Source organism: Liolophura sinensis, chromosome 8 (assembly GCF_032854445.1).
Source record: "Liolophura sinensis isolate JHLJ2023 chromosome 8, CUHK_Ljap_v2, whole genome shotgun sequence".
Taxonomy (NCBI): Eukaryota; Metazoa; Mollusca; class Polyplacophora; order Chitonida; family Chitonidae; genus Liolophura; species Liolophura sinensis.
The window spans coordinates 13,693,456-13,721,153 of record NC_088302.1 but is presented as its reverse complement, the minus strand read 5'-3'; the positions used below and the strand labels follow the sequence as shown (position 1 = coordinate 13,721,153).

General features: G+C 39.6%; 1 protein-coding gene across 2 annotated transcripts in view; it reads left to right on the top strand.

Annotated features, from left to right (window-relative positions):
- Positions 1 to 25,104, top strand: part of LOC135472601 (ADAMTS-like protein 1) — a 57,793-nt gene extending 32,689 nt beyond the window's left edge. For both annotated transcript variants that reach the window (XM_064752171.1, XM_064752172.1), the window contains exons 3-17: positions 3,730 to 3,963; positions 7,864 to 8,017; positions 8,602 to 8,734; positions 9,515 to 9,716; positions 10,039 to 10,177; positions 10,543 to 10,575; positions 11,046 to 11,157; positions 11,660 to 11,790; positions 13,007 to 13,105; positions 13,976 to 14,099; positions 14,833 to 15,043; positions 16,158 to 16,946; positions 17,867 to 17,998; positions 19,004 to 19,155; positions 21,684 to 25,104. In XM_064752171.1, coding sequence (XP_064608241.1) covers positions 3,730 to 3,963; positions 7,864 to 8,017; positions 8,602 to 8,734; positions 9,515 to 9,716; positions 10,039 to 10,177; positions 10,543 to 10,575; positions 11,046 to 11,157; positions 11,660 to 11,790; positions 13,007 to 13,105; positions 13,976 to 14,099; positions 14,833 to 15,043; positions 16,158 to 16,946; positions 17,867 to 17,998; positions 19,004 to 19,155; positions 21,684 to 21,696 — 2,658 coding nt within the window. In that variant the 3' untranslated portion in view covers positions 21,697 to 25,104. The remainder of the gene's footprint in view (positions 1 to 3,729; positions 3,964 to 7,863; positions 8,018 to 8,601; positions 8,735 to 9,514; positions 9,717 to 10,038; positions 10,178 to 10,542; positions 10,576 to 11,045; positions 11,158 to 11,659; positions 11,791 to 13,006; positions 13,106 to 13,975; positions 14,100 to 14,832; positions 15,044 to 16,157; positions 16,947 to 17,866; positions 17,999 to 19,003; positions 19,156 to 21,683) is intronic.
- The last annotated feature ends 2,594 nt before the right edge of the window (positions 25,105 to 27,698 follow it).

Sequence of the window (27,698 nt, the reverse complement as noted above, 5' to 3'; positions counted from 1 at the left end):
TTTTAGCCCTGAAGGGTAAAGATCTGTTACAAGATGAACTCAAGAGTGAAGGTGTGAAAGGGTGTTTTTTTTTAATTACTTGTTTTACTAAAGATAATAAGTTTAGTCATGTGACTCCAGGTCGAGTACCTAATTAATATCAGTACAGGGATATCTACCTAAGGGAATTGCCCCACCCTCCCTCCTGATACTTTGACATATTAGCCTTGAGATTTCTCATCAGGAGATGCTGATTATTTACCACCTAATCTAAACAGAGTTACATGAAGTTCTACATATACTGCCGCCTGTGGTATCAAAAAGTAGAAACGTGTTTGTCTGCAAGAAAGTCGGAAATATATGTTTGTCGGTTTTGAATGGAGCAACCAGTTTCTTTCGTCTGGAACCAGAATTTTCTGACGTTCTATGACAGTGTCCAAACTTTGTCTTCTTGTCTGAAGTTAACAATTCTAATTCGGAACCTATATAAAGCTAAAATTGTCGTCCTGAAGTGGTGGGGGAAATTTTCGAGCCCATTGTCCTTTTCTATCTTACTGCACGTTGTCTTCTGGTCGGTTCTGGCAATGCCAGAACTGTATTGTCATAAAACTGACCATTGCATGGATTACAAACATTGTACACTCGGATATATTATACTGTCGCCAGGAAGTCCAGTTATCTTCGCCTACGTTCAGGAAAAGGGATCCGAATAATGAATGACTCCCTTTGCGTGGTCTTCTCGCGTGAATCACTAGTTGTAGCGCATGGCCGGAAGCGGTTATAGAACTATTAGGGATAAATACTTCCGGTTTTGTGCGGCATGTGCGGCCTCCGCTAGCATGATTACTGAAAGGTGGAGACGTTTGTGTTTATGTCGTCTGCTCTCTAAAGACTAGCGCCATTCTCCTCGTAAGTGAATGTTCAAGAATGTTGGTGTTCTTCGTAAATAGACGTAAATATTTATGTTATCGAGAAGCTATCCCCAATCATGGCAGCTTGTTGATGACTAGCCAGCTGCCGGCATGCTTTTGTCGACTATTGATATCTAGGCAGAGAGACAATAAATACGATCTCCTTCTTAACCATCCAGAGTTGGGTGGGTGTTTGAATCGGTGGGTTAGTTGGATGAATTTTAAGTACAGCTCTACTTTTAATCCTCATCAAGTGTTCGCTTACTTCTATATTCATGGCATAGATTTCGGTTGATTCCGATGACATCACTTGAACACTCCTTTTGCGTTTTAGCTCTATGTCTCTGGGGTAGTCCTACGAGTGACGCGACATGGTGTGTCTTTTCTGAAACTACGTATGTCATGGTTTCGCAAGAATTCCAGATTAAAAGTTGTTTTACACACTTACCAGACACTTCAGAACAAAATGGTAGTGGCCCTCCAGGTCTCTTTAATTGTCTATACACTGATTCATCATGCCGTATGATAACGTTGCGTATGCCATGGCGACGTAAGAATTCCAGATTAAAGTTGATTTACAGAGTTACCAAACACGTCAGAACAACATGGCAGGGACCCTCCAGGTCTCTTTTAATTGTCGATACACTGATTCATCATGCTCTATGATAACATTGCATATGTCATGCCTTTGTAAGAATTCCAGATTAAAAGTTGATTTACAGAGTTACTAAACACGTCGATTTTAATTGTCGATACACTGGTTCATCATGCTCTATGATAACATTGCGTATGTCATGCCTTGGTAAAAATTCCAGATTAAAAGTTGATTTACAGAGTTACTAAACACGTCGATTTTAATTGTCGATACACTGATTCATCATGCTCTATGATAACATTGCGTATGTCATGCCTTTGTAAGAATTCCAGATTAAAAGGTGATTTACAGAGTTACTAAACACGTCGATTTTAATTGTCGATACACTGGTTCATCATGCTCTATGATAACATTGCGTATGTCATGCCTTGGTAAAAATTCTAGATTAAAAGTTGATTTACAGAGTTACTAAACACGTCTCTTTTAATTGTCGATACACTGATTCATCATGCTCTATGATAACATTGCGTATGTCATGCCTTGGTAAGAATTCCAGATTAAAAGTTGATTTACAGAGTTACTAAACACGTCGATTTTAATTGTCGATACACTGGTTCATCATGCTCTATGATAACATTGCGTATGTCATGCCTTGGTAAAAATTCCAGATTAAAAGTTGATTTACAGAGTTACTAAACACGTCGATTTAATTGTCGATACACTGATTCATCATGCTCTATGATAACATTGCGTATGTCATGCCTTGGTTAGAATTCCAGATTAAAAGTTGATTTACAGAGTTACTAAACACGTCGATTTTAATTGTCGATACACTGATTCATCATGCTCTATGATAACATTGCGTATGTCATGCCTTGGTAAAAATTCCAGATTAAAAGTTGATTTACAGAGTTACTAAACACGTCGATTTTAATTGTCGATACACTGGTTCATCATGCTCTATGATAACATTGCGTATGTCATGCCTTGGTAAAAATTCCAGATTAAAAGTTGATTTACAGAGTTACTAAACACGTCTCTTTTAATTGTCGATACACTGATTCATCATGCTCTATGATAACATTGCGTATGTCATGCCTTGGTAAAAATTCCAGATTAAAAGTTGATTTACAGAGTTACCAAACACGTCTCTTTTAATTGTCGATACACTGATTCATCATGCTCTATGATAACATTGCGTATGTCATGCCTTGGTAAGAATTCCAGATTAAAAGTTGATTTACAGAGTTACTAAACACGTCGATTTTAATTGTCGATACACTGATTCATCATGCTCTATGATAACATTGCGTATGGCATGGCCTCGTAACAAATCTTCGGAATAACCTTGTCCTGTGTCATTCAAATCTAGTCAGTGGATCTAACAGATTTAGTTGGGTATATGGAGTTCTACATTGAGTTTAACGCGTTTCGCCGTTCCCACACCATTCGCTTATCGAGTCGACGTATCGAATTCGACAGGTTGAACTAAAATAGGACAAGTCTTTTTCAGACATGCAAGTGTCGAATGCTATTTGTAATGTTTGTTTTATTTCCATTCTAATCGACTCATTGCGCCATGTAAAACGCAGCCGTGTTCAACTACACTTACCTGTTGTGTCCTGTCTTTGTGTAAATCAATTAACACGTCTCATAACACAAGTTTTGGAATTAATGTAAATGATCACGCTTTTCAAAAAGTACAGTCCTGTTTCTTGGAATTTAATATGAACTTTCTACTCCTTAAATTCCTCTATTTCCTTGTTGGGCATCTCAATCAGTCAATTGCATACTGTCATCCGTGTCTCCTATTTCGGATTATATATGTCTACATGATAAAATGGTTAAAAACAAGAAGATAATATGCGCCAAGTCACCTTGCGTTGATACACCATAATAACATTCTCCACTACCAGGTTTAACAGTACATTTTTTGGAAGGCTTTGTTAATAAATGTTGTATTAAAGTTCACAATACTTATATACGAGTGTATCGTGGTTCACTGTATACAAAAAGGCCGTAAAATGGGCCAGGCACCATAAGGACAAGCTTGAATGTTGTCCAGTGTATGAGGACTCAGTGCCAGCGATTCGGCACACAAGGATTTTCTGACACCTCCCAGATTCTGGCAATGACATATGGGGTGTAGGTCAGAAACTAAACCTTAGTGACAGAAAACGTTTCATTGTAGGTAACAGGCGAACAATAATGGCCATTGTGTGTGTGTGTTTTTTTCTGTTCCAGCCCTGTTCAGCGTCTATTGGGGAATTCCGTGCCCAGCAGTGCAGTGTTTATGACGAGACCCCCTTCCGGGGTGAACTCCATCGCTGGGTGCCTCACCCGGACCCCATCGACCCCTGCGCCCTCAAGTGCCAAACCAAAGACAAATCCATAACAACGACCTTCGCTCCTAAAGTTTTAGATGGGACACGCTGCACGGACCATTCTTTGAATATGTGTATCAATGGAAAATGTTGGGTAAGCTCCTTGTTACACGGTCTGTTTTACATTATAAATAACCTGTCGGTATATGATGTTATCTGTTTGTGTATAGTATGCGTCTACAGCTCACTGCTCTTTACCGCTGTGTTAGATGCCAGTCCCGTTATAACCGAACATTCAATTATAGTCCACTCAGCCTGAGTGGAGTCGGTTACGTACAGTCAAGATGCTGTGTCTACCGCTACTGGTTGGCGTAACTTCCTAAAGCACATTTATAACGTCTGCTTGAATTATCTTCTCTCTAAGATGGTGGAATGCCAATGAGTCTATCTAAGCGAGCATGGTTTGTTCTGTGCTGTGTGCGCCGAGTAACAAAGCTATTTGACCAACCACTTCTTGTCGTTCTGGACAACCTGTCGGTACCAAGGTAAAACCGACGAATTTACATTACCTCTTGTTTCTTTGTCTGCGTTATGACAAAGTCTCGATGGAAACTACCTCCTGTTGCAAGCATACAATTTCAATGAGAGACTTTTGAAGGACTACAAAGAAAGGGCCTACACAGTAAAACACATGGTTTCTGCTGTAAAGCTGCAGTGCTTGTGTACTACCTAAGTGTTTTATTAGCTCATATACACCAAAAGCTCGAACGTTCTACAGAAAAGAACAGAAGAGTACGTAGCTTTGTGATGCTTTGTTGAAAGGCGTCAATTCGTTTTCCGAGTTCCGCAATGCGTAATTTGATTCTCCTTATCGGTGACCCGCTTAAAAGTGCATGTACACTTAAAATATCAGTTTGTTAAATTTAACAGAAAGTCTGTTGTTTGAATGATTCTCAAACAATATTGTGTCATATTCAACACAATATCCTGTTTGTTTAATATAATGGTTATGTTGAATAAATTGAATACGTGTGTCATACATAACAGAAAATTCTGCTACAGTAACAGAATATATTCTAGCATTACTCAGGTAACAGACTTTCTGTTAAATTTAACAGATTCATTTTTAGTGTATCAGCGTAGTACCATGATGACATCAGTGTATAAAGTACTCCCTGCCTTAGAAGTACCGGCCTTGGACAGAGAGTTTGCAGACTCCCCAACTGTCAGTGTTTTAAGGGACATTTGTGACAAAAAACAGTCCACAGTGCTAGCCTGTGTGGTCGCTTGTACAGCATTACCTTCGCTGAGACGACATGTCCCGCCAACTACATGACTTTCAAGTCTTTGTGTCTGTGCGTCGGAAAGATCGTCAATGTATTATCAAAAGTAGGTGGTTCACTCCGGGAACTCCGGTTTCCTCCACCCATACAATTGACCGTTATCGCATAAGTGAAAGATTCTTGTGCCTGGGCTTAACCAAAAGTCAGAAAAATAAATGATCTAATATCGTAATATATTCTGCGCTGTGTATCGGAGGCCATTTCATTGGGCGTCCGTATCGTGGTGGAGTAACTGCACTAAAATAACATCACGTTATATCACGACTCCGAGAAATGTACCCCTAAAACGCAACGTCAAAGCCTACGTAATAGGCTATAATTCTACAAACGAGGCACTAGTTTCTTTGTTCTTTTATGATGACCGCGTCTATTGCATAAGCAGTGGCGGAGGCACACAGTAATATAGATACTGGTTCAGTGGTATACATGGAAAATAAAAGATTAAGTCATAGAAGCAAAAACAGAACAGCCACGACAGAGTGATCGTTGGCAAATCTTCAAACTTAGCCGGTGAAATCCGCATCTTGTGAGTGTTGTCGAAAGCAGTGTGAATAAAATTGTATTAAACAAGTACTGAATGCGGTATATTAGTAAGCCAGTGTAGTTTAATGTACTTAAAGGAGATCCCCAACAACTTTATTTTCACATTAAATGTTCCCTCGACACATATCTCTGCTATATTAGTCTATAAACTGCGTGTAAAAATAGTATCTGCATTTCCTCACATTAAAGAAGTTAGCTACTGGGCGTTTTATCGTTACACTAATACCGGAACACTGACTCCAAAGTGGACAATATGTGCCATAAACAGTTGACCCCTTTGGCATGTTGACAGGTGTTGGTGCAGATCCACGCTTTGTACGACGTACTTAACTCACAAAAAGTACATATATAGCTCCTCCAAAAGTAAACGTGAAAGAAACCACATTTGTGTCGTTATCGACTTGTCTTCACATTTCATCTCTGTTGGCAAGAATACTGTTAGCAATGGTTGTTGAAGCCAGCTTCTTCAGAAATTCAAGATTTTCTGTAACTAGTTTTAACAGGAGTCGTTTAGCCACCCGTGTAAGATTATTATCACATGTTAAAATTCCATAAATCATCTCACTCTTAGTTATGCTCCACCAGATGGAACACTATCGTACAACTGCTCATACAATGACAATCTGACTGGTCTTGATTTCGGACTGGGATATTAATTCCTACCATCGTTTCCAGATAAAGACCAGGCGCGTACATGTGTCAACAATATGAAAATTATTTAGTATGACATTAAACAACACCATGGCATAAGAACAACACGCTGGTGTTCTCTGATCACTAATTTGCGTTTAATAGCGATATCTGACATCCCTGTCAACTTGTCATATACCGGAGACATGGGATCCCGTGTGATGTACAGTCTTTTATCGCCATGTCACACAAACACAATGACGTCAGGTGCGTGGCATTTCACACTTATTATTAGTTACGCATGCGTGAGTTTTAACCAACACTTCGGCCCACGGGGGCAGAACAGTTTGTTCCGATCACGCAACCGATATACAGGGCTGATATTCTACACTGTAGCATGCGTCCATAGAATGTCAGACGGTGTTAAGTCACACGGGACATACACACTTGTCCACCCTGTCATTCATAATGGATGGATTGTTGACCTTTGGCATAGCATTGTAACTAAATGTCCAGTTGGATGATGGTTGAATAGGACAACTCTGTTGATGGCCTTTTTTCCCTAACATGTCAAGTGACAGTGTTTCGAAGGTTGACATATCTTCGAAGCTCCACCTGACAAACGTTGTTGACATAATGACGTGTTAAGAAATAATTATACCCCATCACAGCGCCGACAAAAAACACCTAAGAAAACATTCAACAACTGGTATTTAAGATGATAGGGCAACAGGAAATTGCTCCTTGAAGTCTATACCAGCTATGGTAGGTAACATAAAATCCTATTTGGCGTACTAAAGTCTTTGATGAAAGCGTATCCGGTGATCAGATTGTCTTGTCGAAGTTTATAGATTTCTATTTCAGAGCTATTTAAATCCTGCGCCTGTACACAAACACTAATCCTGTGCATTAATAACTCAGAATCTTCTTAAACATTTATTTTTGTTACCCCTATGGTTCACGGAATGTAGCTACATTCAGTCTGAGAATTTGTACAAAACCGTATTGCAATTATATAAAATCGTCCAAAAAAAGAACATGCGTCCAGTTCCGTTCACAATCTCAGATTGTATCACTCAAGCAAATCGCAAGTTGCAAACAATAATTTTAATCGAATTCAGTGATTCAAACGGAAGACAACATACTGGTACCTTATTTTAATTCGGGTACTTACTTCGATATACTTACATTGCTTTGTCAGAGAGCTAGGCTTCCTGGAACAGCGCATTCTCAATAAATAAGTAATATGTATATATAATTCACAGCAGCATGTAGAGAGTAAAATGAGGGCAGTGAGATCAGTGTGATAGTTGGCGTATGGTCACACGTAATACCGGTGAAGTCTGGACCCCTCATCTGGACTTCAGTCAGAGTTTTATTCCGACTGTTCATGTATATGCTTAAAAGTAACAACGTACACGCCCCACTAGCACCATGGCTTAAGTAGAATTAGATAAAAAAAAACGTAAGTGATCTTAATTGCAGTTTATTAGATGTCACTGGGCTAGAATTACTCAAATTGTCGATTTCTTCTCTAGGTTGTTGGATGTGACCATGTCCTGGGATCCCGGAAACGGCTGGACTCGTGTGGAGTCTGTGGGGGCGATAACTCCTGTCGTACGGTGACCGGAAACGGCCGTTTCGTATGGAAAGAAGGGGCATATTTGGGGTGTACCGCCACCTGTGGTGTAGGTAACTTGAACCACACCTCTTCTCTTTTCGAACTTGATTTTTGTTGCAGCCTTGCCTAAATCAAAATTAGCGATATGCTTTTGGTGAAGAGATTTCAATTCAGATTATGCTACCTTAATTCCTTAGGATAAAGCTTTGCAACATTTTCGCCCTTCATCTGCCAGACCTCCATCCTCCAACAGACGTTTAAAGTTGATCGATCCAAAATGGATTTTCGTATTGAGGTAACTAATTTTTAGTTTACCACTGCTTTTGCTAGCTAATAACCTTTAGTTACAGGATCTCGAATAACCAAACAGGAGTAGTCAAATATTTTAGTTTCTCTAGCTACATACTCATGGTGTCACTTGGTGTTGTATTATCTGGTCAAAAACAAATAGGACTAGCTCTCTTTTACGCTGGATGTACAGGTACCTTTTGGCTAAATCGATTGACTGCTCAGACAAATCGATTTTGTTGAAACGTTAACAAGTTTTTACCACAAATCGTACGGCATGAACGCTGCTTCACTTGTCATTTATGAACATGCCTCTTGATTTACGACGTATTGAGTGGCTTAATAAGTGATTTGTTGCATTTTTCAGGTACCACCAAGACCGTGGGAGTGTGCTGGGACCGCATCCTGAGGAAGCCCGCCAAAAGCACCAAGTTCTGTGACGAGAAATCCAGACCGCCAGCCAAGCGTCATACTTGCTTCGTTCAACCTTGTCCGGCGGAGTAGGTACTTATGGAGAACTCGACGTGTACTAGAAATTAAACCATATGAGTCATATGTTAACGGAAAACAATCCGTTTTGCAAGGAAAATGCTTGTAGCTGTATCAATTTTATACTCTCTGATAGAGCTTGGTCTCCTGTATTATTATGTAATTAAATATTGGATAGGAATTTAATTTAGATATCTCAAACTGCAGTCATACGTAAATCGTTCGAACGTAACTGTAATTTTAAACTCCAAAAGCAAACTTTAAGTCAAATTCTTCCACAAAGTGACGCTGTTGGGAGTCTTTAGTCAGCCTGTAGTGACCCTGTTGTGAGTCTGAATTGACCCTGTTGTGAGTCTGTAGTGACCCTTTGGCGAGTCTGTAGTGAGTCTGTGGCGAGTCTGTAGTGACCCTAGTCAGTCCGTAATGAGCCTTTGGGCTGGCACTGGACTAGTTGTGAAAGCTCTGAGCTGGTTGTGAAAGTTGTGACTTTGAGGGTGTTCCCATATACAAGTACATGCGTTATAAACCGAAAAGGAAAAGGCATACCATAAGAATTCTTCGCGGAATTATTTTTTTCAAAAGCCTGCATAGATTGTGTTGGAGTGCCGAGAGGAGACATTATTTTCGAAAAAACACTTCCATGAGAAGTGTTGCGAATGTGTTCCATTGCTTTCTTGTCGCAAAAGAGCGATGATAACCCTAACCAAGAAAGGGGTTATCGGCGCATTCAAGGCAAACGAATGCTGTCATTGTACTTGGGATGTCAGTATTGGTGTTATTCCTATATCCAGGTGGCGTGTTAGTTTGTGGCAGCCCTGTACCCAGTCCTGTGGCGGCGGAATGTCATTCCGTAAAGTGGGCTGTGCTCAGGAACTTGAAGACCGGTCCTTAAATTGGCTCAATGATACCGAATGTAAAGGGATCAAACCTGTGGAAGAGAAAGAATGCAACAGTCACATTTGCCCAAAGTGGTACGCAGGCAAATGGTCACCGGTAAGTTATGGAATGAGCTGATTTTTCGAAAAATAACTTCAATACAAATATAAGTCGTATAGTTATTCCGTCGTACAAAGAATCCGAGCATTTTTGCTTGCTTGGTCTATAAAAATGTTAAAATGTAATTTAAATTGTATGTATCCATCTAGGGAATAGACTCAAATCTCAAGATGGCACTCTTACGAGGGTGTTATGGTATTATAATATCAAAGCATATGTTTTATTGTTGCAAACAGTGTTGAAACATGAATTTCATAGGACTATCTATAAATATGTCACTCTAGTCACTAACCACGCTTTCCTTGACGTGTCATTGTAGTGTAGCGTATCATGTGACAGCGGAATGCAACAGCGCGCCGTCATCTGCCGTCATGTTGGTGACGAGTATTGTGACTTGAGTATCCGACCGGAAACGAAACGCGAGTGCAACACGGAAATACCTTGCTATGACAAGAAAGGTAAGATATGACCTGAAGGTGTGTGGTTTGACAAAGCCTTTGACTTTTTGTTGGCAGATTTTTAAAATTGTTTGTAAATGATACTGTTTGTCTCACATAAGATTATCATAACTTCTTAACACATTTATGTTCGGATACACATATGTTTTCTTAGGTCTCTTTACTCTTTACGCTGTTTAAGAAAAGCATTTCGCCTTCATTGGAGAGAATGACGCCAGGGTGAAATTATAACATAGATAAGGTAATAATTGATTTAATAATTTATACACAATGTTTGCAGTCTTTTATCTTTGCTATATGTACTTGTATACTGTAAAAGCTTCTTTTGTTATCCCACACAACTGAATCACCCATTATTATTTCAGAAGAAGTTATCAGACATCTACCTGAAAGGAAACGTGAGTATACACTCGTGTATTAACAGTTATCATAAAAAACATGTTCCAGTATGTAATTTCTTCCAAACTAGAAATCTTTTATATTTCGTTAGTTGTGTGAGCTATTTGTCATAAACGATACGAGAAAGAATAGAAGGTGATTGTGTTTTGACCTGTTCTTTGTGACCAGATACCAGTTTTCGCTGTTTCTTTTATCTAAAGTCCACATCATCTACGTTCGGAGTAAAAGTTCCCACATATTATGCAAAGGTCATCAATTGACCCTTCTTTATTACAGGATTGAAACAGCGTTTAGATACAGTTAAATACCTTGAATATTTTTGTACAAGCTAATGAACAATTGTAAAAATGATTTAGCTCATACGAGAACAAAAAAAGATATATTATTCTCAAGAAACTTTGATTAACAATACGTTTCCTCTTCCCCGAATACACGTTATCCTCACGAATGGCATGTTTCTAATCGGCAGAAGTACAAGAGTCATCTCTGGCACAAAATAAAGATTCCAAGAGACCGGAGACTAATCCGGGGGAGGTTGATAGACTCGTCACACCAAACCAGGAGGTGTCCACCGAACCCAGGTACGTCTCTGCTGATTGGTCCGTTGGGCTTGTTCGCCATCATGCACCTAGGTCGTCTAACACGAAAAGGCAATTGGTGATGGAGTGATCGATGTTGCTTCAGTTCAGATCAGTGATGTCAAAGGTCATATGCTTATATTCATCTTGTCCTTCTCTTGTAAGTCATGAGCTTGTTTTAAAAAGCTGTCGCAAAACGAAGCCAAACGCAGTCGCCATAGCGACGTGTCTCTTCACTATGTTTCCATGAAAGTCATGCCAGACGCAATTTGCGATTGTTTCTTGGAACGGGCCCCGAGATATGTGGCTAAATGGGATAGTTTCCGTCTGACAATAACTCTGATGAAACTGCTGTCCTAATTTTTTATAACTTATTCAACGCCATGCTAAGAGCTAACGAATTTACGAAGTTCTGCCTCTTTTGTTAGGTAATGGAAATCTCGATAATCCATGCAGTTTAGACCACATTAACTCTGACTGACTATGTCTTGTTTTCTTCTGAAAGATTCATCGCCTCGGAATGGGGTCCATGTAGTAAGACCTGCGGTGAGGGTGTCAGACAGAGATACGTCCGCTGTAAGGTATACCTCCGCTTCCTGGAGACCATCACCGACCTGTCTGACAGCGAATGCACAGGTAAGGTTATGACGTCACGTGAAGATTTGGCAACTCTGGTGTCATATGTATAGCTTAACTTCCCTCAAATTCAGTGACAATATTTCTAAGGCCTAAAACCCCATGCAAGGCAAACTTTACAGTGAATTCTTCCGATGGTTGTGGACATGGCTCAAACATACTCTCAAACCATAATCTGCTTAAGTTAACAGACAGTTTGTTGTTTGAGTGATGCTAGAATGTATTTTGTGAAAGCAGAAGATTATTCTGTTCAGCATAGCACACAAATGCTATTAATTTTACATAAAGATTGTATTAGACTAACAGGATATAATGCTGAATAGGGCACAGCATCATAAGTGTACGTACAATGGCACCTCTAACAGAAAACGACAAGTGAAAAAGAATTGTTTGCAACGATAACAAAAACCCAGACTGAATACTTTGGTTATATGGGTTGATACATCGTTCTACAGAAAATTTAGCAGTTTCTTTACCATCTTTACCAAGCGATATAAGTTAAAGAACTCAAGTACACCCGCACTGAAGAAAAATCCCATGTACGTAGCATATGTCTATCTTGTGTAACAACATGTTGTTTTGTAACGGCGGAATTTTGAAGTAGCTGCTTGGTATACAGGTATCTAAACACCAAGTCTATGCTTGTGACACCTGGGGTATTGTAGTTTGTCGATTGACAATTGAAAGTATCGACCAATTAAACCCTCTTCACTGAAGTATCGACATATTTTCACGAACTGCTGAAGATGTCAGTGGCTTTGTGCAAACAGGTTTACTTATTTGCACGACCTGGTTGTTACTTTACAGTGCAAAGGCGCATGTCATCTAGACCTCAGTTTGCACGTGACTGCCGGCGTGTATACAATTGTGCATCTTCCGTTCTCACTCATTAGAAACTTCCTATATAGTCCATGGCCATTAACATTGTTTTCTAGAGGGTCACCGTTGAACCACTGTTAACAACACCAGTCGTTAGTGTTAAAAAGATTTCTCGACCATCGGGACATTATCACACCCATCTGTCAGCGCCGAATCGGAATGTGTCAGGCTTCAGGTGTCACTCCGCGGCATTTTACAGGTATTCTAGTCATTCGAGACAATTTATGGCCAATTCACATGGGTGATAAAAATTTCTCCAATACGCCTCAAATTGAATGGGTATGTTTTTCTACCACTCTTACGTAATTGAAGTGGTGTGGATTTCTGTTCCTTACAGGCCAGAAACCAAGAGAGAGTGAGCCATGCCAAGGGACGGGCTGTATCTACGTGTGGAGGATCGCTGGTCACAGCACATGTAGCCATTCCTGTCTCGGAGGTGCGTGTAATAATGTTAATTTAATTTGATCATAAATAAAGTCGGCATCACCAACACCCAGTCAAACGTCGGTACCTCCCATCTGAATGTACAGAATTTCATTGGAGTCAATGGATGTCAGGATATCCCTTACTCCTGTAACCGCAAAGCCAAGATTATGCCTTGCAAGTCTTGGAGCACCCCTTAGTGCTGGTGGAAATATTATATGCGGTTATCAAACTCAATACTTCCTTATCAGCACCCAGATGTCGATTAAATAATCTTCACCAATCTTAGTCGACTTGTCAGAAATTACGTTTCACTAGTAGCGGTCAGTCATGTAATTTTATATTACATTTGATTGATTTAAATGATGAGTGCATAAGATGCAAGACTTATAATGTCATCCAAAAATAGAAGTAAGACACAACCTAAATTGTGCAGTTTTACGTTAGCCTTAAACCTCTGTAGAGTTAAACATAGACATATATACATAAAAAAAACAAGTATTCATATACATAGCGTCCAAGTAAGAAAGTTTTGAAAAACACGAATGCAGTAATTTTTAATATCAAAAAAATAAAAATTTTCATTGAATTTTATGCAAACATGTTAACATAGCAACGTTATTAAATGGAAAGGAAGGTGGGCATTTCAACCACGAACAACCATCTACTTACACAGAATTGTTTAAGAAATAATAATATTGATTTATTGCCACAAGGAGCAAAATATCGACGACACTGAAATCGTAGTGGATGATCCTGGTAAATCTAAATGTCTATTTGAACATATCGCCCAAGATAACATGACCTTCAATAGTAGTTATGGACATATTCTCCTAAATAGAAAAGTGGTCACTTTGTTCAGTTTTTACCTATGCGTCGACAGGAGTACAGGAGACGCTAATTGAGTGCGTCCAGAATGGTACCAGGGTGAACTCGTCATTGTGTGACTCCAAGAATAGACCCCCGAGCGAGAGACGACTTTGCAATGATATTCCGTGTCCACCTAGGTGAGATTTACCAGATGTGAATAATATTGTAGGACAATAAGGACTCGTCAGCTGCCCAAATTCGGTTTGTATTTATCAGTATAATAAAGAAGGGTACTTGTGTTAATCTGAGACTTAATAGTCCTGGGATTCGAGACAGTTTTGCTATTTTCGACGATGTCGGCTTCATTTCGGGAAATATTTGCAGAATCAGTGATCACTGCAAAAAAACTCAAAATTCAGAAAATTATAGGCCAAAAGTAATGTGTTGTTCTAATGAGGATGGAATATAACGGGTCTGATCCACGAAGCCCTCTTGACTAACACGTAACTATGGTGGTTACGAATGCCTACAGTGTTAGTTACCAGGCATGGTAGTTATGTGCACGTAACTTTACGAATGCTTCGTGAATACCGACTCCTGAGGTCTGTTTTAGGAAACAGTCTTAAATCGCGCCTGGCCTATTTTACCTGGCAACATATTGCGGCGGCTTTGTAAAACGGGTCCCTGGACTGGAAATGAGGTACTTTTTCCTGCGCAATGGGGATTGGGGTCCTCACTTAAATGCCAATTGTTCCTTTTGCAATGCATGAGTTTTGCTTTACCAGTTAGCTCCCAAAACGTCGTTAGACAGGAATGGTTAAAGACTACAAAGCTAAGGCCCCAATTACGATAAGTGGGAAACATTCCTATATAATCCTGTTAAGTCTCGTTAAGCCATAATCATCCATGCACTCATTCTGAACATTGCAGATGGCGGACGGGAATCTTTGGGAACTGCTCGGTCACGTGCGGAGGTGGTGTGATGTCACGGACCGTCGCGTGTATACAGGAAGTGACGTTGAGGAGTAATGAGACCTTACCACTTCCAGATGTCATGTGTGGACTTCCGGCGCCACCGAGGAACAGGAGCTGTAATACAAACACTTGTGCTACGTTTTGGTGGACAGGGGAATGGAGTCAGGTGCGCAATAGTCTGCAGGAACTAAATCCGGTCTCCACCTGGATGTGCTGCTCATGCGTCACGATCTATTAGAAGTGAACAGAATTAGAATTTTGAAACCTGATTTCAAATCTTGCAGCTTAAAATTTAGATGGAGATATGAAAAGCCATAATCATTCATTCATTCTTTAATTCGAAGGAGAGTAAGGTTAAGATGTGGTGGCAAATTTGGACAATGCATAGCTGAATTATTAATTCATTAAGTCGTTTTCTCGATAGCCCCTGTCTGTCAATCCGCCGTGGTATCATATCATAGTGTATGGCATCATATCGTGGGCAATAGATCTGAGATCTGTTTTATTCTTCCCAGCTTAACTTTCAGAAATACAGATTTGTACTCTTCTATCCTCTAACGTGGAACTTTTCGAGTTCACTGTCCTCAAGGTGTCGACGCCGTAAGCTACAGGAACATATTTCTTTCATCCCTATGATAATTCTGCCTTCATATCACAAAGTCATTCTCAGGCAGTCCGAATAGATGACTCGTTTATTTTTGCAATACTTGCGACAATATGGTCTTAATTATTCATTAAATGAGGTGATATGGAAACAGAATAATTTAAGATCACGGCGTCCATGTTTTCACATGTACAGCCTTGACATTTTGAGGACCACGCAGGCGACAATACCGAGTTCCATGTTAGTGAATGTAACGATTCAGACAGGTTAATGTGCAAGATGAGCTGGGAACATGGACAACCGCTCTCAGAGCTAGGTTGATTGTAATTCCATTTAGCTTAATTTATGTATGTTGAAGAAAAGTGTGTTGGATCAGTTATTATTGTCATATCGCCTTTTTGTCTTGGTGTTGACCTGCATGCTACGTAGAAATTCTAAGGCAGAAGTAGTATAGTTTTCTCCATCGCTCACTGCCCTTTGCCCTTCCCTGCAAATGTGCCCATGATAAACATATCTCTCTGACGATCTTCAGTTTACGCCAACTATAATGATTAGTATGTTCTTTTATTTTTCTCAAATTGTAAGTAAATTCTAGAGTTGTGCACCAGTAGCTGGTCACAGTTCTGACAAATGATAGACGAGTTTACGATTCAGTATTCTAAATTGCGTTTTCCAGTGTTCCAGTACGTGTGGTAAGGGAGAACAATACCGGCTTGTAAAGTGTATGAAGATGCTTCCGGTCGGCACATACACCGACACCAAATCTCAGAACTGCAACTACGGAGAGAGACCGCAAGCCATTCAAAGTTGTCAGGCAGTGCCTTGTCCTAAAAAAATACGAATCAAAGAGGATAAATCCAAGTTGTTCCAGTTGAACCCAGTGAGGAAGGTCGTCTTAAGCGTGGGTGGTGAGGCGAGTGTTTTACTAGGCACAAGGGTGACAGTTCGATGCAAAACTACCGGCGGCAAGAGGCCCAGTCTTGTCTGGCTTCGGAACGGAATGTCCATAGGACATGGTAAGCATGTACGTGAGTTGAAGAGTGGAAAAGTCCGGATTAGACGGACCCACGCCATGGATAACAACACAGTATTTACATGTGTGGTTGGAACTGTCGTGGCTTCCTTATACCTTAGGGTCCACACACCAGCTGAAGCAGAGGTCCAGAGAAACCGATTACAAGTTTATCTCCAGAACAGAATGAAAAACTTCACGACCAAAAAGCATATTAAAAATTACTCCAGCGGGGCTGTCTTGTTGTACATGCACGGGCCCTGGTCAGACTGTCCAGCGCTCTGCGGTGCATCCGGTATTCAGAGGAGGGAAATTACTTGTGAACTTTACGAGAGAGACATAATCAGGGAATATCCTCTGAAACATTGTAGAAGGCAAGGCCTACAGAGACCATCCAGAAAAAGGACCTGTATTGGAGACTGGAAGTGTGATGTTAATATTACACGCACAAAAGTAAGGAAAAAATGTTTTGTGATTTATTTATTACATTTCATTTTCGCAGTGCTGTGCCACAAAGTAAGGAAAAGCACGAAAGCGCAACATATATACCTTTTTCTATACACTTAGTACATTCAGAAATGCCATGAATATTCGGAAGTTGGTTACAAACTCGCATTCTCAGTAACTGGCCATTTATCTTTTAGTACTGTTAAATGCTAGGCTTGAGAAAAACATCCTTAATTATGGATCATAAACTCGACGATCAAACTCAGAGATTTATAAATGAACTCCGACTAACACTTTTTAACTGATTTCAGTTGTGAGTTTATTGAATGTGAGTTCATGTTCTAAAATTGTGATTAACTCTACTTCAGTCTTTCAGACCCATGGCTTGTGTTAGAAGATAAAGTATTTTGGGTTGTATTGCCATTTATGTTTTGTACAATATCAGAGTTTGTCAACAGAGAACAACCTTTTATCTAACAAAAGTGTATACTCTTCACCACTGAGGCCTAAAGTATAGGGCTAGGGCCCGCCAGGAGAAACCTTTCATTGTATCCATCAAGTGGATAGTGTAACACTGACACAACTGACGATACCTGCTATCAAAACGGCGTCGAAGGAGACGAAATGTAACGCATTCGTCTCGAACTTAAGGGAGTTTGATTTACCAAAACATCGTTATTGGCGTAATTGAGTTGCCGAGAGCCATTCCCTCAATGTTAAAAACGACAATTAGCGGCTAAGAATAGAACCTCTTCGCCTTTGTGTGTTGCTGTGGTTCTTTGATGAGCTGTGAGACCAGCGACTAAGACATTTAACTGCATATTTGCTTCATGCACGTAATTATAGATCTACATAAGGGCTGGGAAATGCAATTATTATACCAATTGTACGTTAAAAGACCTACATTTCCTGCCTTCGTGTTTCAGTGTTGCGTATGGGATGGAACGCAAAACACCAACGCAATATGTGAAAACGAGGGGAGAGATCAGGAACCCTGTGTGGATACATGTGATAAAAACACTTGTCTTCCTGTCTGGAAGGCGTCGTCATGGGGTGAGGTAAGAATACGCGTCGGGTGAGGCAAAACACACCGAGTATAAACCTCTGAGTTTGTAGGCGTAAAGACTGCATTATTGGTTAATAAGCCTTATTAAAGCATAAATAGCCTATTTGTGTCGTTTTTTTTTCTTCTTCTTCAACAGTAATACAACCATTAGTTGCGTGGGGCCTTGTGATAGTGAGCGGTTGACAGGTGGAAAAGTTCGCCAATACCTTGCAGAAGGTCATTGGTTTTGTCGTGGTACTCTGTGGTTTCCTCCATCCATCGAATAAGGAAAAATTTGAGTATGGCGTCAAACAACAGTCACATTCGTCAACCATAAAGGCAACAATTACCCGTATTCATATCTCTTTTTCTGATACGCGTTAGTTAAACCTTAATAAATCAACGTTCAAGGACGACATATGTTGAAGCCAGTCATAAATCAAATTAAAACTCTTATTAACTTATTTAAATGTATAACTCAAGTTTAAAATCTCAGGTGACTTGGATGCCTGCATATATACCGCAGATGTAAGAACGAAATAAAAGGCATCAATAACTTTGTCAGAAAGAAGGTATGATGGATTTTGATGATACAAATTAAAACATTATAGGAAAGGAGTAAAAAAAATGCCTTGCTCAGATCAACAAAGTTAATGGACCGAATGCAGCTCACTGCCGTCTTCCGTTTGGTGATTCGTCACAATACCATTTCTTCCATGCACAAATATGTCTCGGTTGAAGACAATTGCACAAATTCTATTAACAGGCTTGTGAAGCGGAGATAGATATTATAAGGCTCACTCTTTTTGAGCGTTAAGCGTGAAGTTGTGCTAATTTGGGGATTAGGAAAGAAAATACGGCAAGTCAGATTCGTGCTCTGTCAATACTTGCGTACAAGAATAAAATTTATATTTGTCGCCATTTACATGCAAAATATCAAATATGAAGCTGTTTTTGTGCACTGGAGAATGTAAAGAACAATTTCTGTACATTATTTCTTTTGTGCCTTTCTGTATAGTGCACCCCTGAATGTGGCCAAGCCCGTTACAAAGCAAGGAGCATTGTCTGTATCTGGCGGGGAAAGTGGTATGCCAGCGAATCCGAGATATTGTTTGGACAAAGTCAAACCGCCAACGATGAAGAGATGTCCGGTTCTCCGATGTACTTCAGGTGAGAGTGGAATTAATGGTGTGCATCAACGAACCTGTGGTCATGACTTCGATCCTGTCGTTTTATTATTGTCGTTACGGAGTAAAACCGCCATTGTTTCGTTCCAGTCGACAATTTTCGTGGGAAGTTTTTCAGTTAAAGATGAATATCTCTTTGGGTGACCTGATGTTACGACCTCTATGGTTATTTAAATACAGATAACTACTAATGAGATCAAATGGAAAACGAGGGACAGAAATGTCCAGAAATGTCATAAACATACTTGGTCATGACCAAGAAAGATTCACTCGTCATTTGAAAATCCCACGTTGTACTGTATATAATGAAATCCGGCTTGATAGTTGCTACATAGATACAATGGAATATAATGGTTTTGGTTTTCTCTCCATGCCATAAATGCTATGCCTTTGAACTTCTCTAAATATAGAGCAATGTATTTTCAAAAGTAGTTATATGGCGTTATGTGTTTCACAAAAATAGACTAATGGACTGGTAAGTAGAAGAGATATCAGAATATTACTTTTCTAAGTGTACTACTTCTTGCGACATATAAACTGCCGTAATAAATAGAGCTCTGGAATGGAGCTGGCTGAGGGAGGTATAGTAAAAGCAGTATATGCTGGCTGGAAGTATAGTAAAAGTAGGACGAAGTATGCTCCCGTTGTACCTACTGCTTCTCTACGCTATGTAGGGTGCCATTCTCACGGCTGATAATTGGCGGAAAGTACACTGTTAATGATGACTAGCAACTCGGACGACAGGCTGCTTTTTGAGCCACTGATCTTAATGTGGAGGGCAGGCTTTTGCGTCTGTTCGAAATGTCAGTTCGAATTAGGCCAGTTCAAACCCTTTCTAAGGGCGGCATTAGGTTGAATTAAGGAGGTGTCAAGAAAAAAGCTGGTTGGAATTCGGTCTTCTCGGCCGCGGATCCGAGCTGTTAAGTTAGATGGAAGAATATCTTAGAAATTTCCTCGCTGCCCTTTCTTCCCAAGACGAAAAAATACATTGGAATGTGTATCCACAGTAGCCTTTGAATGTACACGTTCAAAGCGCGATGATGTTCCCCATCAATTTGTCTATACAGCCATAGAAAGCTTTTTTCACCCTGTGAAGACGCCAAAGAAAAAATGAATCCGTTGATTTGTGCATTTGAAGCACATTTAGGTGTACCTTTTATAGATTTACGGTAAACAAGAAACTTCTTGGGAAACGATGTTAAGACATTTGAAGACATTCAATGTCTCTTGATTAGAAATTTGACAGTTCCTGGCAGGTGACTAAAAACTTACCCCCCCCCCTCCCCCCCCCCACACACACAATTAACAAACAATGATTAGAAAGCACGACATACGTTCATCTTTGCAATCTTTTTATCTTAACTTTATTACATACTCCCTTGTCCTTGCTGACTCAGCCTGATAAAGCGCTGGCTCGCTTCGACTCTCAGTCCCTTCACCATTGATGTTGCGTGGACAAATTCAGTCGTCGGTGGCTTTAAATCAGGAGATTTGTCAGATTCCTGACAAAGGGCGCCTCCGGGTAGTCCTATGTCCTACATCCATAAACTTGGCCACCATCACATAAATTTAAAAATTCACGAATGCGGCAATGAACACCAATTAATCAAATAAATAAATGAACAAAGATACCCCTTTGAGTTACAAATGTTTTTTAGCAGAAATGGACTGTATGCTAAATAAGCATTGAGATATTATTTTTATTATTTGCTTGTAATTATGTGTCAAGACACTTGCGATAAATGAGCTTATTAAGTTACGGTATCACTATGTTCTTAATGTTAAATAGTGTAAGTTTTAGCCGGGGTTGAACTGTGGAGATTTGAACGTTTATGCAGAATTATATAATGTTATGACTTTGAAACATAATAACATCTAGTCCCTTCCAAAGAGAAAAAAGGTGCTTTATTTTTTCCACAGTGTGACACTTATGTATTGGGTTTAAAGTTTATGTGGGCGAAAAGAAAAGAAATCTCAAGTTAAGTAAACAAATGTGATGTTGTAATAAACGACTTTACGTAACGCTGTTTCTAACGGGAAAGTTCATGTTCTTCTGTAGACCAAACATATGCTCTGCACATGGCACATGAGAAATGTAGTTATACGTATGCAATATGAGTTCACACTCCATACCTCCTAAATTAGATTTTACGGTCAGGCAGATGGTATAGCCCATATGGTAATGCCCTGCTAACACCCTTACCATTGTTCTCAGTTGTGTTATGTTATAACGTCACCACATTAGAGCTTTCAACCGTAGTGTCCACGGACTTCAATACAGACTTCCTTTTTATGTGACCTTTCCCATTATTACAATGATCTCAAAGTCTGAAAAACGCATGGTATTTGTTATGACCTTAACATGAATTAGCTGTCTTTATGGAACATCAACATTCGAATGAAATTATTTCTGAAATAAATTCATCAGTGGAATTTGAAGAAAATGCCCCTATGGGTTCATCAGTGTTGACCTGTTTGTCATTCACACTCCTGTTTCATTGCTGATTTCAGAATGTCTGGATGATTCGAAATACTGCGGAATGGTGAAATGGTTAAAGATGTGTCGCTATGGCAACTACAAGGCGCGCTGCTGTCATTCGTGTTCTTCGACATAGCCGGAAGACCAAATGTTATTGGACGCGGTGCAGAATTTATAGCAGCCAACGCCATCAATAAACTTGCTGCGTTTTCTCGATTGCTCTTGCCACAAACAGTAATACCCATATCCAGTGTTGTCATTGACAACGGATGTTTTCCTCACTAATAACACAACACATCAAGACTCTGAAGTCACGTTGGGTTACGTGGCTGGGAAAGCGACCACGAGAACTTCTTTTCGCGGTGGTGGTGTTGTCATGGCAGTGGTTCATTTACTCCCACTCCAGATAAATCCAGTTTAATAAGGGTGGATTTGGGACACAAAACTCGCTGAAAATTACTGAGTACAAACATTGTCTGTGAATGTGTTTTCAAGGATCAAAGCACACTACATTTTGACCCTTCCCTTTATACTTGAGGGTCTTATCAAACTACGGGTGTTAGTCATATATTATCACAGCTGACCTATACCAAGTTGTAGGAACAACGTTTTCTGACTCCAGTAGACAGTGAACCAGTGTTAAAAGTAACGCGGGTAACGGTGTCTGACCGTGGCTGTGGAACAGATTTTTATGACATTTCTGAAAGCATTTTGCTCTAATAGATAATCTGAAGATATTTGTGATTTGTATCTGGCTTGGAACTTAAATGCAGAGTGACTTTTGCGACGCCGAATATTTGTCAGATACTGACATTTCTGTCCAACTAGTAGAAAGTAGCCAATCGCTACAGAGCTTTTAAAAAAGTGTCCTCTGGCTTTTTGCGAGAAGGCAATTCAGCTCATCAAATGATCTATAGCTGGAAGAGACAATCGCTTGTGGTGACGATTTTACGTTCTGTTTGGACTGCCCAGATGGAAACGTTTGAAGGAATGCTATTACGACTTTGGTCACTGAAAGAGATTTGAGATTACGCAATCCAAATGATGAAGCTCGACTTTAGCTGAGGACCACTAGACCAACTGAAGAAATGATAACTGTCCGGAACAAATCATTAGAGAGTGAAGTTGTCCTTCACGAAATAGTATATTTGGTGTTAATTGGGATTAATTGTTTGGTGTTCCTTGAAACACGTGCCATGATAACGACAACGTGTATCTTCCATGTATACACCGCTTAAATTCGCATACTATTACATGTTGTGTATTTTATGGTATATTTGTATTACGATTAACCGTTCTATATCAATAGAGTCGGTTATGCACCGAACCGCAAATCTCAGGGTAATCAACGGCATTGTTCAACGCGCAGAGACAGAGATTGTTCTGCATAATACGTGCTGTTTAGTAAGTCAGGGGTAATTCTTCCTGGACATAATGTTCGATTTTCTGCTACAGACCTTTCTGTAGATGGAACTTTCTTTCACCATGTCAGCATGGTGAGCATTTGTAGTAGGATTGTTAAATGGTATATCATTTTGAATGATTGTTCTTCAATATTCCACATAAACACAGCAAAGTTTCAGCTTCACCTGTTTTAAAGTTACTATGATGAAGGCTTAATAATTGTCAGATATTTGTCCTCAGTTATTGGATTGTGCTATCAGGGTACGATGTAAACACACTCGTGTCCGTAGTAAATAGGGGACATCTTTTCAACTGCTGAATGACGAAAAATATTATTAAGCTAGAAATTCAACCTGGTGCTTTTCCAGATGTAGCATATTCCCTATTAGGCATTGTCGGACGTGCCTATGTATAGTTAAAAAGATGACACTTGATGTTAACAATATACTCGTGTTTTCCTCGTGGCTAATGGCTAGTGTGGTAGTGCAGCTCAGTGACCCAGGAGCTTCTGGCCAATGCGGTCGCTGTGAGTTCAAGTCCAGCTCACATTGGCTTCCTCTCCAGTCGTATGTGGAAAGATTGCGTATGGTTTTGGGTTTCCCTCCCACCATAATGCTGGCCACCGCTGTATAAGTGAAATATTCTTGAGTTCTGCGTTAATGAAATAAATTAATAAATCAATAAATAACAATATAATCGACCATTTAAAACCAGGGTATTAATTTAACCGTTACTATTTCACCACTTAAGTATGTAAGTCCTCTGAAAATGCGATACGCAGTTGTTAACGTTAAATATAGAAGACAGCTAATGGACATGGTGTACAAAGAAAGCAAACAAACTGTGTGAATACTCCTCCCAGCGCATGTGCCGCTCCCTAGGCTCACTTTACATTACTGTCACTACCTTTGGGTCCTGTGCGACGGACGTGCCCTTTTGTGGACTCAGCCACATCACTAAGGTCCTATAATTAGCATAGGCCAATATAATTGTTTCAGGTGTCCGTTAGAACCTTGATGTGTTCTGACATCACTTTCTGCCTCGTCACCGTGACAACAGTGACCTTGACGTTTTTCAAGCTCAAGTGGAGGCCATGATGTAAAGCAAACGTATAGAGCGGCGCATGCGCTGTAACGTATACGAACTGAGTAATTGACTACTTCTTTCAGTTTTACAATCAGCATTATACAATTCTTATTTCTTACGGCACATAATTTAACTGTGTTGTGGCAATCGTAACATGCAATATAAAAATTTGTTGTGACATTGTGTGTCCCAAAGTATCGTGCAAACATTCAATGTAACGGTGATGAATCGTGGTTCTCATATGTTAAACTCAATATGATGATAATGAATGTTTCAACTGCCATGTAAAACCCAGCATAATATTACAGAAATGATAAAATGATCTGTTAAAATTCAAGATAATGATATATATTTGTTAAACTTCCATGCCAAAACTCTACATAATAATAATGAATAGTTGAACTGACATGTTACATTTCAAAACAATTGAACCGTTATGATTCTGCATCTATGTGCAAAATGTATGTCTTTTCTTGAAAACAATAAAAGTGGGGTGTACAAAAGAAGTAATATAATATCTCATCCGAAGCTACCCATTTGGCATATTCTTTCTCAATGGAGTTTGAAAAACTGAAATCGCGTCTGTTCAGAGAGCAAACGTATTTCTTCAATGGTTATTCTAGTCTGTACTAATCAACGTGTAAAACACGTTTTGTTCAAGACATACGGTTCTTATAACGTTTAATCTCGAAAACGCTGAAGCTCTAGAATAACTGTTTCGTCATGATTTTTTTTCGGATTACTATAGCAGAAAATAACTGAGGCTTTGGGGCAAACTCTTTTAGACTTGTACGTCTGTACTTTAAGGTGTACAACTATTCTCAGGATAAGACTGAACTGAAAATTTCAAGAGTGACTATGGAAATATATACCTTAAGTAAAACAGAAATATCATGATATTCTGAGACAAGAAATACTATTATGCACTGCAATATTTTGCTCTTTTGTGTCCAGACTGCCAAATAAACATCAGTAATTCATTTAGAGATTTGACTTCTTTTCTCGACTTCCAGTTCAAATTGTTGATTGCAACTGTCTTGGTGAGAACATATGTTGCCATATATGGTACAGTAGTTATAAGCAACGTAATCTTGTGCAACAGGAGTCAAAGCGTATAATGCACTCTTGATCCGCGTCTTTCGCAGTGAGATGAGAGTTGCGGTTTCGTGCAAAATGCTACCTCTGCGAAGTCGTGGTCTAGTTGATTGCTATCAATTGCCATAGGGGTGATCACTTCCCTGATTGAAAGTACGTCGCGTGTACGTCACCTGTAAAATAGTATGACACAAAGGTGTTTCTGCAATTCCAGCCTTGGAATTGAATCCTCGAGGTCCTGATGCCTTCACCGTCCCCAAGGCCTTGGTGACGTTAAGCGGTCGAGCGTGCTCACAAGGCCGCTAAATCAGTATGGTCTTCCATGAGACCACTTGCCATTCATTCGAAATGCTTCCCATACTTTTTCAGCTCGTATATCTATGTGTCGAAACATTCATATATCAGCCGTCAACCAATAAGGAGGTTCCACGTCAATAATCGCATGACCCGCTCCCAAAACGACGTATAACACAAACCACCAAAGAACTAAGGAAGTATATAAGGTATGCAAATAAGACGGAATCAGGTAGTCAACAGTTTTCAAGGATGCTGGAAATACGCAAGGTATGTTCTACGCGTGAGAAAGTTCGTCATTTACTTTCCAAATGTCGACAATTTTCGTCCAGGATCTCCGGTTCCCTTCATCCATCATGTAGACATGGCTACTGACGCACAGAACCAGCTGAAATGTTTTTGAATATGGCGTTAAACCTCAGTTAAATAAATAAAGTGCAAACACCAGCGAACTACAATGTCGGTATAATTGAACCTTGGTCTGATATTTGTATGCCACTCGTAGACCATTTACAGACGCGGACAAGTCCATACTTGTATTCTCAATACTCATCTCCAAAATAACCTAATTCACCACTTCCGGAAGGAATATGTAAGAAATAATGTATGAACCGTAAATAAAGCTGGTAACACGTAAGAGAGATTTGTCGTAATTAAGACGTACAGCATACAGAGAAAAAAACACAGCAGTGGCGACAGTGTGATAGTTGGCAAATGGTTACACGTAACCGGTGAAATACTGCCTCGTGTCAATTTACCTCAGTCAGACTTTTATTCCATCTGTTCATGGAAACACATAAATAGTAGCAAATTACGCGCCCTCTAGCACCAAGGCTTAAGCAGAATGAGGTAAAAAAAATGCAGTGATGCTTACAATGCAATTTATTAGCTTTTAAATGATGAAGAAAATCCAACAAAGGTGGGTAGATTTCTTTCACCGCATTGGACATGTTTAGGGATACTAGATCATCAATATGAATCCTAGTAAATGAAAAGGACTGAGCATTAAAAAGATCTACTAAATCTATCATATTCAAATTCAAATATATGACAGGGTTAAAGTAGGTATAAACGTTTTCAGGCATGGCTTTCAAGAGGCTGTCATAGATGAATTCCTAAATCGGGAGTGATCTGTGTCGTTTGCTTCGTCGTATGCTCGATAAGCTGGTTTTCTCGGTCTGTTCCTTAGTCTTTCTTTCAATGATTTTTCCCATTTTTAGTTTGGCTCAGAGGGAAAGAGCACAAAAGGTAATGTGCAGTCTTTTACTCTTAGGAACGCGTTTTTCGTGATGAGTTACCTGCCCATTGAAATGACACGGTATGATATATTCGCGCAAAAGTTCGCTTGCCTTTCGTATTAATAACTGTTAAAGGAACTAAAAGTTCTTAAACACTCAGTAAACGGTTGAGATTTATTAATTCCCTGACGGGGTTTGGACCTGCACCTCATGTAATCACCTTTAACTACTGCCTTACCTTGAAAACAACAGTGCGTTTGTGTATGGCAGCAATGGATAGAAGTGTAAGGGGGGGGGGGGGGAGATTCTACAAATTCCCTGACCGGGTTTGAACCCACATCACTTGTGTCCAGCCCACTGAAAGACAATCGCCTTTAACCACTACGCTACCTGGAAAGCAGAGGCACGTAAGTGATTGGCTGAGATGAATAGAAGCATACGAAACACAACATATAACAGTATGTCATACAATACAAGAATTCCACCTTTTGACAATAAAGACTTCCAAATCAAAGCGCAAACTACATGTAACAATAACCGCGACGTGATTTATGTTTTCATAAACTCTCTGCAATTTAGTGGCTAAAGAGAAATGAACATCGCGACAATAAAGAATCCAGTGTGTTTACTTACTTGTATATAGCATCAATGTCAAAACAATTCAAACAGATGTATGAGATTTTAATACAACGAAATACAAGAAACATTCATCGCGTTATCAGACTAATATTAAGCATTACAAACGAATCAGGCCCTAAAGGTATATATGTATTTGGGAAAGAAGCTTGATTTTGGGAAACAGCTACCTTGCTCTTGTGTCTGAGCTAAGCTGTGCTTTCTTCTAGGTTTTTAGCTTTGATTTACAATGTACTTTCTGTTGAGCTTTCCAAGGAGCATGTTCAGTTTCTTTTTTGCTGTCCATGATTATTT